This window comes from Zasmidium cellare (assembly GCF_010093935.1).
Source record: "Zasmidium cellare ATCC 36951 unplaced genomic scaffold M409scaffold_23, whole genome shotgun sequence".
Lineage (NCBI taxonomy): Eukaryota > Fungi > Ascomycota > Dothideomycetes > Mycosphaerellales > Mycosphaerellaceae > Zasmidium > Zasmidium cellare.
The window spans coordinates 175489-188488 of record NW_022986967.1 but is presented as its reverse complement, the minus strand read 5'-3'; the positions used below and the strand labels follow the sequence as shown (position 1 = coordinate 188488).

The following is a 13000-nucleotide window of genomic DNA, read 5'->3' as shown; positions in this document are numbered from 1 at the left end:
GTGATGTCGGGTGAGCGCCAAGCTTCGTCACATGGCGATCGGCGTGTTTCAGGTCTGACTCGCTCCTTCCCGAAATGTTACTAAACCTTAAATAGTCATTCTGTGAAGGACTGTTTGGAGTGTGAGTGATAGCATCAATTCTAATACAGAGTGGGATTGCTTAGGGCTTCAATATCTTGTATGAACCGCTCACTCCAAATTGATCCACTGCCTCACCTCAAATCCCCTCTCCACCGGCCACACCAGATCGTCCTTATGCAAAGGCAGCAATCGAAACTCATTCTCACGCCACATGAAGCAAGGCTTTTTCTCCTCAACACACTAAGAGCACGCATACAAACACTCACCCCCAACCCTCCACTTCGACTTCCCGCTCTCCCTCCCCTCGATCTTCAACTTCGACGACACGCACTGCTTGGAGTTCTGATTCTTCAGCTTCACCTCGAACTCGTATTTCCAGTCCTCGCCTTTGGCTTCCTCCCAGAGCTCGTAGACGGCATCGATCTGTTCCCAGAGGGCTTGAGCACCGTCAGCGAGATCGTCTTCTGAATCAAGGTAATTGAAACTTGCATTGTTCGCGCCGTGCGCCGTGATTGCCTTGAATCTCATTCTATCCTCAATGTCTCCACGCGTCGGGTTGCGGTTCTGCGGCGGTGGCGGCGGGACGTACGAACTGCCGTTGGTACGACGACGCTTCGTCGGTGGATCTGGATCTGGAGACGGGGATTCGCAGAGGTTAATGACTTCGCTGTGCGTCGACCGCCTCGAACCCTGGCGTGTTCTGGCCTGTGGATCCTTGATGTGAAGCTTCGCCTTAGATGCCGGGTCCGTGATCGCGAGGTCCTGGACTTCACTCTTGATGTCGTCTCGTGCGCTTGCCTTCCGTTGCCTCACCTTGGTCACGATCAAGTCGTCTGCAGAGTGGTCCACAGCATTCGCCCGCGAGCGGTGGTTCGCTTCTGGGTGAATTGGAAGCGAATCTTGTCTGGATGACATGGGTGGAGGAGGCATGAACTGCTCCTGAGGGAATTTCGTAAGGGTAGTACGTGGGCCTGCTGTCATGATCGATGAACTGTTCGCTGAGCTTGCGTTCGATGCCGTCCTCGTTGCGAGCGAACCCCCTTGTTGGGGAAACGATGGCCTGTGAGGGTGTTGTACAGGGCTGGACTGGGTCGGAGGTTCTCCAGCCAAGGAGGCGTTCGGGCCTATCGAACCTTGGGTAACGACCTGTGGTGATGGAGGATGAGACAGATTCTCGTGCGAGGAATTCGTCGATTGAGCAGGTTCGTGATCGTCCCCAGGTTCTTGCTTAAGCCCAGTTGCACTACAAAAATGTCAGCAACTCACCGAGTACCTAGTACTGTGGACCAGTCTTACCTGAGCTCCTCGTCGTCCTCGTCATCGTCCGCAACATGCTGCTCGGCGGCTTTTCTCTTGGCCGAGGACGGGCACTTGTCGCCTTGTGGATTCTGCTTCTTGGGAGGCCAAAACTGCTTCTCCGGTGCCTGATAGTCCTGTACTACTGTCTCCATGTCCGCCTTCCTTCCAACACCGCCCGAGCTTCTGAGGGCCATGTTCTCCTTTTTCAGATGTTCTATGACTTGCTGCAGCCAGTGGATCTGGGCCTGGTGCTGCTGATCCGTCTGCTGTCGTTGAGCTGTGGCAGTGTTGTACTTCTGGACCATCTGCCTCAGCTGATTCTCTGCACTCGTGTATCTCGCGGTGGCTTGATTCATCTGAGTCTGCATGGCTGTCGTCATGGCCTGTGTGCCATTGTTGGGAGTGCTTTGCATCATGCGCTGGATCTGCCCGTTCAAGTTCGCAACCTGACGATCTTTCTGAGCGAGATGGTCATCCTTCTGAGCCAGCGTAGCTTCGAGGTGGAGGATGCGAGCGCCTGCCTCCTGGAACTGTGCCTGCAGACGGACATGGAAGCGCTGCTCGTAGGCCATGTTGGCTTTGCTTCTGCGGTGAGTCGAGCTTCAGATGAGACTTGTTTGTGGATGTGTTGGATCGCAGAGTGTTATGATGTGGTGAGACAAAGGTCAAAGCCGGACAAGGTCTTGTTGATGGAGATCTTCTGGAAAGTGAGGGAAGTGTCTGTGAAAGGTGCCCCTGAAGTCGATATGGTGTTGTCAAAGACTGAGTGTTCGTGTTCGTGAGGTGGAAGTGGAGGTGAACAGCATTCAGCCCTCACTAGTGTTTGCTGGAGATTTTGCTGGTGTCGTTAAGGTTGTTGTTGTTGAGAAAGAAGATTGAATCGAAGCACCGAGTAGCTTGTAAGTTGGCAAGTGAAGCCAGTGGCATGTGATCAGCCAGCTGGCAAACACCTCAAGTGAGCGGTCAAGAGATCCTTCCAGGAGACTTATAGTCGGGTGTCGTTGAATATAATGCTGTCAGCTCGTCGGAGTGCTAGGCAGTCTCTTCCAAGGTCAGCTGTCGTGAGTTGTTTGATGTAGGCAGGTTGTTGTTCGACAGTGATGTAAATCAAGTTGATTGAAGAAAGTGGGCTCTCAAGCATGATGTTCAATATCATCTGACAGTGACCTGCTCATGCCTCTTGCCTTATGAAAGTGTTTGGATCAGATGAGGGCGCAAGTGAAACGGGAAGTAATCTACGACAATTGAGCGCGCATGCGAGAGACAGAAAAGATCGTTAGGCGGTAATCGAGAGTTCTCGTGGTGATCGAGGTGAGCCGGTAAGAGGGGGAAATCGACGAGTACGTCCTGCACAAGGTCAATTGATAGAGTTGATACATGCCTTCCGTGGTAATCAATACATTGGGTATCTACGTTTCGTGAACAAATCTTGTGCACCAGCAGTTCAGCAATGTACACGCACCTCGCAAGCCAGACATCCATCCCAAACATAAGCATTACAGAATGCTACTCCACCATCATTTCATCCCTCAGTAAAGCAGTTTTCAAGGATTCCGGCAAGCGCTGCAAAGCCTCCTGTCCCTCCTGTCGGACACTCTGGGCGTCCGCGATCCTGCCCGTCCTCTCCAAAGTATTCGCACACATGTCGTCAGCGACCGCTGTCCACAACTTATCTTGAGACTTCGTGGCCAACGATCTGGCAGCCTTTGCTGACTTCTCTGCTTGATCACCGACAATGTTGGTGAAGAACAGATCAGTCATTATATTCATGACTATGCACAACAGCTGGTTGTTAACCGCGGCTTTGGCAGATTGAACAGCAGACTGCAGGTACTGCTTCGTCTTTATGATGATATTCTCCGCAGACTTGTAAGGATCCTCGGTCGCTTTGAGAATGAAGAAAGCAGACTCAACTGGCTTGCTGCCATATTCATTTCCGTTGCTGTTGGGGTTCGTCAAGCACGCGTTCTGAACTTCTGAGAGGAGCTGATCGGCCGCCTGTCTATCGCCATTGTGGCGCATGATCAGAATACTGCTGAGAGCCGCAAGGATACGAATGGTGTCGACGCTGCCGGCAGCTGCCTTTGCATCCAGGTTGGATCCCGTCTTGAGCTCGTTCGAATGATAGAGCTTCAGGGCGCCCTGGAGATCCCCAAGTCCATGCTTGCACAAAGCTTCTAGATAGCTGATGAGACTGAACGTGTGCTGATTTGGCGGTGTCTCCAGCGCCTCAATGTCTCTTCGGATGCTTGCAATCCCTCTCAACGCTGTATCCCAGTCACATCTGCCGCAGCGGGCGAACACGGCGTGCAGCCGCAAAGACATTAGCAGGAGGCTGTTTGTGTTGCATTGTGCGGAGGCGGACGGCAAAGACTGCGCACTGTTCCCTAGCGGCAGCTTTCCCAGCTTAACCCCTTCCGTGAGGTAGGCCTCTGCCTTTTGCTCGTGACTTGCGTTCTTGTTCATACTGGATAGGCCGGCAAACAAGTAGCTCAGAGTATGTATCTGGGACTTCGTCAGCCATCGAAAGGCAAACGCGCATTCCCCGGTGTCGAGCGTTTTCAGCATGCCACCAGTGTCAACTTCGATGTTGGTGGAAGAACTCGGCAGCTGTCCGAAAGAGATTTGCCAATCAGCATGCTTGTCCCAAGACGAGTTCCTGGCAGATGAGTCCAGATTCCTCTGCATGTTCTCTGACTTGGCATTGACTTGATCATTATCGAATCGAATCAAGCTGCATGCGAGATCGACGAAATCCAGGAGACACTGAAATCGAGGCAGCTTCATCAGTTCCGGTGACAGCTGGTGCATTCTTGCAGAAGCCACGGATCTCTGAGCAAGGTCAACACTCTCGGGAGTTCGAGATCGCAGGTAGATCAGTGCTTGTAAGAGATTGGCCATGACATGGACAGAGACATGACCATTGTGTTCCGCGGTCTCGATGATTGCGGAAAGATTTTTGACCAACGCGGCTGTCTCGGCAATCGTGACTCCCGTCTGTACGCCGAGTGTAACTCGCAGAAACCGAAAGGTGTACGCCCAGTGTACCAACTTCTGTTTCTCCACTTCCACGATGAGCTTGTCGACCGCTTTCATCGCCGCCTTGATCTTGCCTCCTTTGAACCAAATCCGTGCGAGGAGATGATGCATAGCGTACTTCAGGTCGCGAAGTCGGGCCCTCTCGCACAGTGAGATGCCTTTGGTGAGGACCTCTTCGGCATCCATGTCGTTCTCGGTCTCCTCAAACAGAAGACTAGCAAGTCGAAGACGAACACGGCCTTCTAACCGTGGGTCAGAGATATGGTAATTGCTCAACACTGAGTTGAGACATGCCATGCCTGTTGCGAGAAGACTGTGGTATGTGTCCAAGTCTTGATCGGAGACCTCAGCCCCAGAAAGCCCAACGCTCATGCTGTATGCCGCACTGATGTACTCGTCGCAGAGGCCTAGCAAGACCGCTTGATAGTTAACGTTTGCGGGAGTCGGAGTTGGTGGCATTTGTGAAGAAGTCAACTCAGTCAAAGGCGAGGACGCCGGTGGTTCTTGCTTGACATGTCGAGATATGGCCTGAGGACCTGTGCTCGGTCCACAGGTTGGTACCGGATGACCCTCGTTGGACTTTCTTCGTTTCGGTGGTCTCGCCATTGATCCTTCTTCGAGAGTCTTCAAAGATCGTTGCGTAGGTAGCTGTACGTGTGCAACTTGGCGGTGCATAGCATTCGGGTTGATGGTCCCCGGTGGAGTAGCTTGATGTGACCGAGGCTGCGGCTGCGAGTGCTGTATCTGATGGTTCGAAGACTGCGAGTTTGGGCTCTGTGAAACCTGTGCTGGCGATGGGCGACTAGTGTCTACCTGTGCTCGCTGTTGAATTTGTGGAGGCCGCTGACTCTGTGGTGTCTGCCTTTGAGGCTGCACTGGCGCCGCAGTCCCACCGCCCGAGACAGGTCTTGATTGCGAATGCTGTCTTTGTTGCTGAGGTGGCAATTGGGAGTTCCTCACAGTTGCGTTGGCGTTGCGCTGAGCACTCCCAGCATAAGGCACATTGGGTTGACTAAATTGCTGCTGCACATGTGGCACGCTCTGGCCTTGAGAGATCGGTCTTTGCGGCTGCGACGGTGTCCTTTGCGGCGGTTGTTGTTGTTGGGGCCGCCCTTGCGAAGAAGTGCCTACATGAGCCCGCGGTGGAGGTTGATAGTGTTGCAGAGGATCGGGAGAGTACCGAATCTGTGGTATCTGAGCCGTTTGCGATGGCGGCGACAGATACGGCTGCTGTTGGTATTGAGCAGTGGGAGTCTGGTAGAAGGAAGCCGGTGGATGTCCTTGGCCGTAGAATTGGGGCGTCGAATGTTGAGTCTGCGAATGACTCGCGTTGTACATCGCTTGCTCAAAGGTTGGATACTGCGGCAGGTGCTGAGGAGCCTGGTTGGGGCGGTTTCCCTGATACATCTGCGCGTGCCCGGTCTGGAAGCCGCGACCATCTTGGTTGCCATATTGGCCAGGTGGGATGTACCCGTTTGGGCCTTGGTACGGCATTATGAACTATAAGAACAGTCTGTACTTGACATGGCTTCTTCAGGCACGCTTCGTTATATTCGAGTCTCCATGGTCGGGCGAAGGCAGTCGAGGGTCATCGTGGAGATGGAGTGAAGTCGCGCCGCCTCACGCGTTTGAGGAGTAGCTTTCAGCAGAATCATTGGCTCGGAGAGAGGTCCGTCCCAGAGCCAAATTCCAGGCGATCTTTTTGAACCCTCGAAATTCCCAGACGAACTTTCTTATCGTCCACTTTCTTCACCAACAGCAACCATGCCGCCCAAAGCCAAAGCTGGCGCAGCCAAAGGCGCGAGCAAGCGCTCCACCAAGCCATCACAGTCTGGCTCATCTTCCAAAGGGAAGAAGAAGACTGGTCCGAAGCCTGCCCCGACTCAACACAAGCCAAAGCCAAATGCTGGAAGCGACAAGAAGAAAAAGCCGCCGCATATGAGATACACCGAGAAAGAGCTGAAGATACCACAGCTGAATGGTATCAGACCCGCGGGTGTTCAGAAGCCTCCAAATGCGAAGAAGGGAAAGAACTTCGTAGATGACAAGGAGAGCATGAATGCGATCATGGCAATGGTGATGGCGGAGAAGGAGGGCAATCTTGAGGGCAAGATGATGAGGGCACGGCAGATGGAGGAAGTGAGGGAAGCAAAGAAACTCGAAGCCGAGAAGCGAGCGCAAAGTAAGAAAGACGGACTTGAGGGCAGAAAAGAAGAGTTGAAGAAGGGCGGCAAGAAGCGAAGAAAGTCAGACGGTGATGCGGCAACCGACGGAGACAAGCAGGAGGATGACAGCGCGAGGAAAACGAAGCGCAAGAGAGTGAGCTTCGGCTGAGATGTCCGCGGAGACAATATCTGTCTAAGTCTACGGTATATGGGAACCTATTCGAAAACGCCTCGCTTGGAACGCAACATGAGCACTAAGCATCATAAGGATCGTTCTGAGGAACACGAGCCTTTCTCCGCATGGGAGTGAAAGCAAAAGGCGTGGGCAGGCCGCCATTAGGACCATGGCTCGCAACCTCTGGGGCATCGATCTTCGCGAGATCGACATTTCTGGCCATCTCGTTCAAGAAGGCGACACACTGCGTACTGGGTCAATTGTTGACGCTACAAACAACAGCAAAACGCAACTTACTGGCTTGGGATGCCATCTTCCTTGGGTCTGGAACCAGCTCAAATGTCCACCACCACTCGTCGCACACATGACGATGTATGGGTTCTGCTTGATCTCCTCATATGGCACGGCCTCATCCACGGCAATCGGATCATCTCGCGCGTGTACCGCGAGCACCGGGATCCTAATGGCAAGAACACTGTCTGCACTGCTGGCATCTCTGTAGTACGCTCCTTCAGTCGGGTAACCCCAGGTAGCGCACTGTACTGCACGATCAAACTCGTGAAGATACTTCAGCTTATGCATGCCCTCAGAGCTGATGTTCTTGTTCTCCGTGATTTCTTTGGCATGAGTATCGAACAGAGCGAGCATTGACTTGCCCATGGCCTTGCTGTACACCTCCATGCCCAGATATGACCGTTGCAGAGCGAGAGATGCGACTTCGAGCTTCCAGGGGTTGCTAACCACAACGGCGGCTGTGAGCTGGCAGTTCTCGCCTTCCTCGCCCAGATACTGGAAAGCAAAAGGAGTCAGCAAACGAGATTTGAAATGAAATGGGGATAACAACCCACGTTTGTCAGAATGTTCGCACCGAGCGAGTACCCAATACCGTAGATCGGACGTTTGGGCCATGTCTTCCTGGCCCACTTTACAACCTGTCGCATATCCCAAGTCGCCCGCGCATTGTACAAGATGCTCGTCGTGATTTTAGATCCAGCACAGCCACGGCTGTTCACAACTAGTGCTTCCCAGTCTCCTCCAGACATTCCTCCGGCCTTCTCACCCTCAGAAGTCGCCTTGACCAGTGGCTCCAGGACTTCGCGTAGATAAGTCTCGTAAGAACCGCCACTCAATCCGTGCAATGAAATGAGCAGAGGCTTCGTGTCATTGCTTCCCAAGTTCTCAAACTCTTTGTCTGTGAAGTAAGTCGTCCTCGGCGGTAGTCGATGATGTCCAATACCCATGGGATCCTCACGCAGTCCCTGGTCCTCTGGTCCACCATCTGTCGCAGAAGTCCCCGCTGATGGTGGCGGAGCGGTGACGACGTCGATCGTGAAATGGCCTTTGAAAGCAGGGTTCTCGGCTTCGAAGACTCGTCGCTTGTAATGTATCTTGGGTCCTTGGTACTTGAAAGCTGTCCATGCTGTTTGTAGGTGGCCGTTGAAGAGCATTGGACTCAGATTGCATGGTGGGATCACATCTTTGCAAATCTCCGGGAGTGCTCTTTTGGGGCCATTCTTGACTTGGACGATCAATGGCTTGTCGGAGTGAGTGTAGGTAGTTGTACATGCGCCGGGAAACCATGAGAACGCCATTGTGACTCGAGTTTCTCAGGTGATGGATGTGGTAAAGACAGAGGTGAAGTTGAAAGAGAAAAGACAGTCGGAACGTGGTTAGACCGACAAACAGTAGTCCGACCGAACAGATGTACGTCTGGGCCTCGGCTCAATTTGCAAGACAGTATCTTTTATAGAAAATCTAGCTTTCATGTGACAGGCCCATTAACCAGGATGGGCTTGTCTCCGGTTCCTGGTGTGAGTGAAAGTGCCTGAATCCTTGCACGATGCTTGTCTTTGACGTCGGGCAGGAGTCGCCGAACGAGCCGACCGCCGTTTTGCCAAGCCGGTTGCTGCTCGAGAGCTGGCTGGCTTCGTCACGGGTGAGCGCAGAGGCAAGGCAGCTGCGACCAGACGATCCTCACGCGACACAACCACCACATCTCGACCTCTCCTCAATATTCCTGCTTTGAAGAACCCTCTTCATGCACCTGGTTGGCAACGGCGACGATATGGAGGACCACCGACTCTTCAAATTCCCCAAGCCCCAGTGGCTCAACAGCGCCAATACCCGCAATGCTGGCGTCTACCTCTCTGGCGCTCTGGTATGGATGAACCTTGAAGAGTAGAATGTCAAAGGATAAGGCAACTAATTTGTACGCAGTTCTGCATCGCCCTCTTCGTCATGATCGATGCCACGGTCTACAGCAACGGACGCCTGAACGGCTCCGACCTCCACCTCAACTTCGTCGACTGGATTCCTGGAATCTTCTCGTTCCTTGGGATGCTGGTCATCAATAGCATTGATAAGACGCGCCTGTCGGGTGACACATTCGCATACTCTGGTGATGGCGTGGCATGGAAGGCAAGAGTTGTGCTGTTCATGGGCTTTGCGGCGATGGCTGGTGGATTGGCTGGAGGTGTCACTGTCATGGTCTTGAAGTATGTCACTGAGGGTGCTACGGGCATGTCACTTTGGTTTGGAGTGGCAAACTTGCTTGCGAATGCGCTGGTTATGTTGAGGTGAGTACGATCGTTGAACAGGTCCGAACATACGAATGCTAATGGTTGGTCTAGCTGCGTTGTGCTCTGGGTAAGCCAGAACATGGAGGATGACTATACCTACAACTTGGCACTATGAAGCAAATCGAGACGGAGTTGTTTTTGACCTGACATAGCTGTATAACACCTCATCATTCTTCGCGACGTTCAGCCTGGTCGACGCAAGCAGTTCCGAAAGCATTGGACCACGCTAACGGAGCTTCGTGTTTCTCTTTAAGTCCAAAACTTCATTACCAACTGCCATTTAAAGCGACCGATCTCAATAGAAGCGGAGAGAAAGATCGAGATACATCCGCCATGGAGATGGCACCGTGGTTGGGCCGCTTACACCCAGTGCATATGCGGCTTGACCATTGTGACGCTGGCGGGCGGCCTCTTCAGCTTGGATTGACATGCCGCCAGCCATGCCGCCAGCGAGCCACCTGCTCTTTGGACCTAAGGTGTCGCCGACCTTCACGGCAGATTTCTACTCTACACAGCTCCACTTCCGCGAAAGCCACGTCTAAGTTGTCGACTTTCCTCCAAGGCGGCCTCCACACCGCACCATTCTCACCGAGCTAGAGAGGCCAATGCCGCCTTCTCACCGCCACTGCCACAGCTTTGTCCATCTCGGCTTGTGGCACTGAGACATCCCTAAATTCCGGGATATGGATCACGGAGGTACTGACACTAATTGGTGGAATGGCGAGCCGGATGGAGCTCAAGGAGACACTGCGTGGATGCAGTATTCACTGCGAGGCGACGAAGCTGCCTTGAAGCATATGGGCCAGGCATGAGCACCTGCTTGTATCCTAAATAGGCCCAGCTGACAAAGTCCTTAGCAAGAACACATGTCTCCTGCAGAGCGAATGTGGACTACTCGCACATAGATCCCACGCTCTTCCCGGTTTCATCCATGGACGATGATGGATCATTTTTGAGTTGGAACAACACTTCCTTTGACGACAGCATGCTGGAACCCAACCATTTCGCCGACGGTCGGCTGACACTACCTCCTTTGGAAGAGTTGGGACGTCCTTCTTCCAGCCAGGACTATGGAACAAGTGAGACCTTTGAAGCATCGGCCTCCTATGAACATACGCCTTCTCTGACGATGAGCCCCTATACTGCGTACACACCTGATTTCGGCTCGTTTGTGGGCGAAAACGAACGTCGACTGTCGCAGAAGACGCTCGTGAACCCCGATCCATTGCAAGGGCACGCAGAGAAGTCGGATTTGAAAAGGCCCTGCACGCCCATGGACGAAGACCTCACCGCCAAGCGCAGCCTCCTTGAACATGATGACGACAAGTCTTCCAGTTCGCACCCCATCAAATGTAGAGGCTGTTCAATGCGATTTCGCCGGCGATGCGATCTGCGCAAGCACGAGAAAACCAAGCACAGAGCCCATGAGGAGCGACCACATGCATGTGAGCATTGCAGCAAACGCTTCATCTGGCCAAAAGACGTCAAGCGCCATGTGGCAAGAGTCCACAAGGACGTCTTTGCAGGTGGTCGCTGCCGTTCTGGAAACAAATCATCCACCAATACGTCTGACACTAGCGGCTCAAAGGAAGGCGGCTCTAACACGGATGCGTCGAACACTGCCTTCGATGTACTCTTGCGGGACGATACATACAACGTGTCTTTCCATTCCAAAAGTGACCCACGATCTGACAAGGCCAACGCACTATTTTCTTGCACTAATTCAGACATTCTCAATGTTTGTGATATGGATTTCGAAGCGCTTTTACGGGACGACTTATACGACGATTCTTTCGATTCGACGACGCAGCAGAATTTCATCTGCAAGGATAATAATATCACTCACCATACGTTCTCCACGTACACATTCCCCGGCGAAGGGAGCGCACCTCATCGCGGTGCCAGGGTGTAACGTGTCTTCCAACAATACGGTGCGTCTCCGTGTGAGCGGAGACGCCGCGCCTTACTTGGACGACGAGAGGGACCGATGCCCTTGAGCATTGAACATATGCTGCGACGTTGGGCGCGTTGGGCCTTGAGCAAATCATGGATGCTCTAGGCAGGCTACTAGCCGTCCAACGCGCGCTTAACAACAGTCTCAGCATATGTTCCATTGTCAGGGCAAGGCCGTCGGTTCTTTGAGTCTGGGTTCGGCCATACGAGCGACGTGTGCAAGCGATGTTTGCCGTTTGTGCATGTCGAGCGGCCAGGGATACGGCTAAGATGCTCCTACTATTTATACTCGGTCTGATCGAGCTTCTTTGAATTGGCCACGCTTACGACGCATTCATTTATCCCTTACATTCGCCTTGGTATTGAAGTTTTGGAATTAATATCGATGGAATATGATACGCCTTTTACTTCTCGAGACTATGAGTTAAGAACAATGGATTGAATCGGCGAGGGATAGGCAAGTGACTATGGTGGTTCGTCTTCACAACTCGCGCTTCATTGAGAGAAAGTGGAGGAAGTGAAGTCTTGGCATTCACGAGAGTTTGCGGATAAATGATGTTCCGGATCGTACCATCTTCCATTTTGAACTCAGAACTTCAAGATCCTTGCTACCAACAAACCATTACCCAGTCAAGTATCTCTTACAAACTTTCCAAGTTCATCAACATCTTGGTCCGGCTCGTATCGCAAACATTACACCTCAACTGAAAACCCCCGTCGATTTTCATCGTCCCTTCCCTATTCGTTCACTCAGGTGCAAGACCCACCTCCCAAGCCCAAGAAAACAAAAAATAAACAGATATACACATCCAGAATGGGCTCCAACGACATCCCCCCACCCCACATCCCCACGCACGTCGTCCCCACGTGCAACCTCCTCCTCCAAATCGGCGGCGCCCTCTGGACCCTCGCCTACCTCCTCTACACACGCGAATCCTTCCAGACCAAATCCTACGGAATGCCCCTTTTCGCCCTGGCCCTCAACTTCGCCTGGGAACTCGTCTACGCGCTCTACGTCGCCGAATCGCCCCTCGAACGCGCGGTCTTCACGATCTGGTTGGTCATCGACTGCGTGATGCTGTATGGCGTGTTGAAGTTTGCGAGGTTTGAGTGGAGACATTCTTCCTTCGTGGCGAAGAATGTTGGGGGCGTTTTTGTTGCGATGGTTGGTGTGGCGACGCTGGGGCACTGGACGTTCGCGAATTGGTGGTTGAATGGGGAGGTTGGGAGGAAGGAAGGGAAGATCTATCGGGGGGTCGTGGGGCCTGATACGACCGAGTTGGGGTTTTGGAGTGCGGCGTTTTGTCAGACGTATCTTTCCGCGGCGAGTCTGTGTCAGTTGGTGGTGAGGCAGCATTCGGGGGGTGTGAGTTGGAGCATCTGGTACGTTCGACTGTTTCGGAGGATCGCGTAAGTGGAGTTTGCTGACAATTTGATAGGGCTACGAGGACGTTTGGGTCGATTATAGGTTTGTATTTGAATTATGGTTTGGCTTGGTGGTTCTGGACTGAAGCTCATGAGTATTTTGTTTCGCCGTTTGCGTTGTTTCTGTGGGTGGGAGGTTTCGTGTGTGATGTAGCCTACGCATTTGTGCTTTGGCGTGTTCAACAGACGGAGATAGTGCTCGAAGATGGGCGGAAAGAAGATGGCAGTGCTGCTAATGGCGTGCACGCGAAGAAGCACTTGTAGCATGAGTCGGCGCTCGTAAA

The 13000-nt window shown here is 52.8% G+C and overlaps 7 protein-coding genes across 7 annotated transcripts; 4 read left to right on the top strand and 3 right to left on the bottom strand.

The window, feature by feature from the left end:
• Positions 1-321: 321 nt before the first annotated feature.
• Positions 322-1952, bottom strand: M409DRAFT_24483 (uncharacterized protein; the record flags this gene model as incomplete). The annotated part of the gene is made up of 2 exons (XM_033807259.1): positions 322-1324; positions 1378-1952. The coding sequence occupies 2 exons, from the start codon at positions 1950-1952 to the stop codon at positions 322-324; spliced, it is 1578 nt and encodes a 525-aa protein (XP_033665986.1).
• Positions 1953-2886: 934 nt separating this feature from the next.
• Positions 2887-5913, bottom strand: M409DRAFT_67387 (uncharacterized protein; the record flags this gene model as incomplete). Its single annotated transcript, XM_033817380.1, has 2 exons — positions 2887-5289; positions 5380-5913. 2 exons carry the CDS (start codon positions 5911-5913, stop codon positions 2887-2889), a joined length of 2937 nt encoding a protein of 978 aa, XP_033665985.1.
• A 270-nt stretch (positions 5914-6183) lies between these two features.
• Positions 6184-6753, top strand: M409DRAFT_24481 (uncharacterized protein; the record flags this gene model as incomplete). Its single annotated transcript, XM_033807258.1, has 1 exon — positions 6184-6753. The coding sequence occupies one exon, from the start codon at positions 6184-6186 to the stop codon at positions 6751-6753; it is 570 nt and encodes a 189-aa protein (XP_033665984.1).
• An 85-nt stretch (positions 6754-6838) lies between these two features.
• Positions 6839-8351, bottom strand: M409DRAFT_55989 (uncharacterized protein; the record flags this gene model as incomplete). The annotated part of the gene is made up of 3 exons (XM_033813154.1): positions 6839-7003; positions 7057-7548; positions 7608-8351. The coding sequence occupies 3 exons, from the start codon at positions 8349-8351 to the stop codon at positions 6839-6841; spliced, it is 1401 nt and encodes a 466-aa protein (XP_033665983.1).
• A 473-nt stretch (positions 8352-8824) lies between these two features.
• Positions 8825-9453, top strand: M409DRAFT_67385 (uncharacterized protein; the record flags this gene model as incomplete). Its single annotated transcript, XM_033817379.1, has 3 exons — positions 8825-8917; positions 8977-9335; positions 9390-9453. 3 exons carry the CDS (start codon positions 8825-8827, stop codon positions 9451-9453), a joined length of 516 nt encoding a protein of 171 aa, XP_033665982.1.
• Positions 9454-10269: 816 nt separating this feature from the next.
• Positions 10270-11250, top strand: M409DRAFT_55987 (uncharacterized protein; the record flags this gene model as incomplete). Its single annotated transcript, XM_033813153.1, has 1 exon — positions 10270-11250. The coding sequence occupies one exon, from the start codon at positions 10270-10272 to the stop codon at positions 11248-11250; it is 981 nt and encodes a 326-aa protein (XP_033665981.1).
• An 855-nt stretch (positions 11251-12105) lies between these two features.
• M409DRAFT_24478 (uncharacterized protein) lies at positions 12106-12980 on the top strand (the record flags this gene model as incomplete). The annotated part of the gene is made up of 2 exons (XM_033807257.1): positions 12106-12674; positions 12731-12980. 2 exons carry the CDS (start codon positions 12106-12108, stop codon positions 12978-12980), a joined length of 819 nt encoding a protein of 272 aa, XP_033665980.1.
• Between the last annotated feature and the right edge of the window lie 20 nt (positions 12981-13000).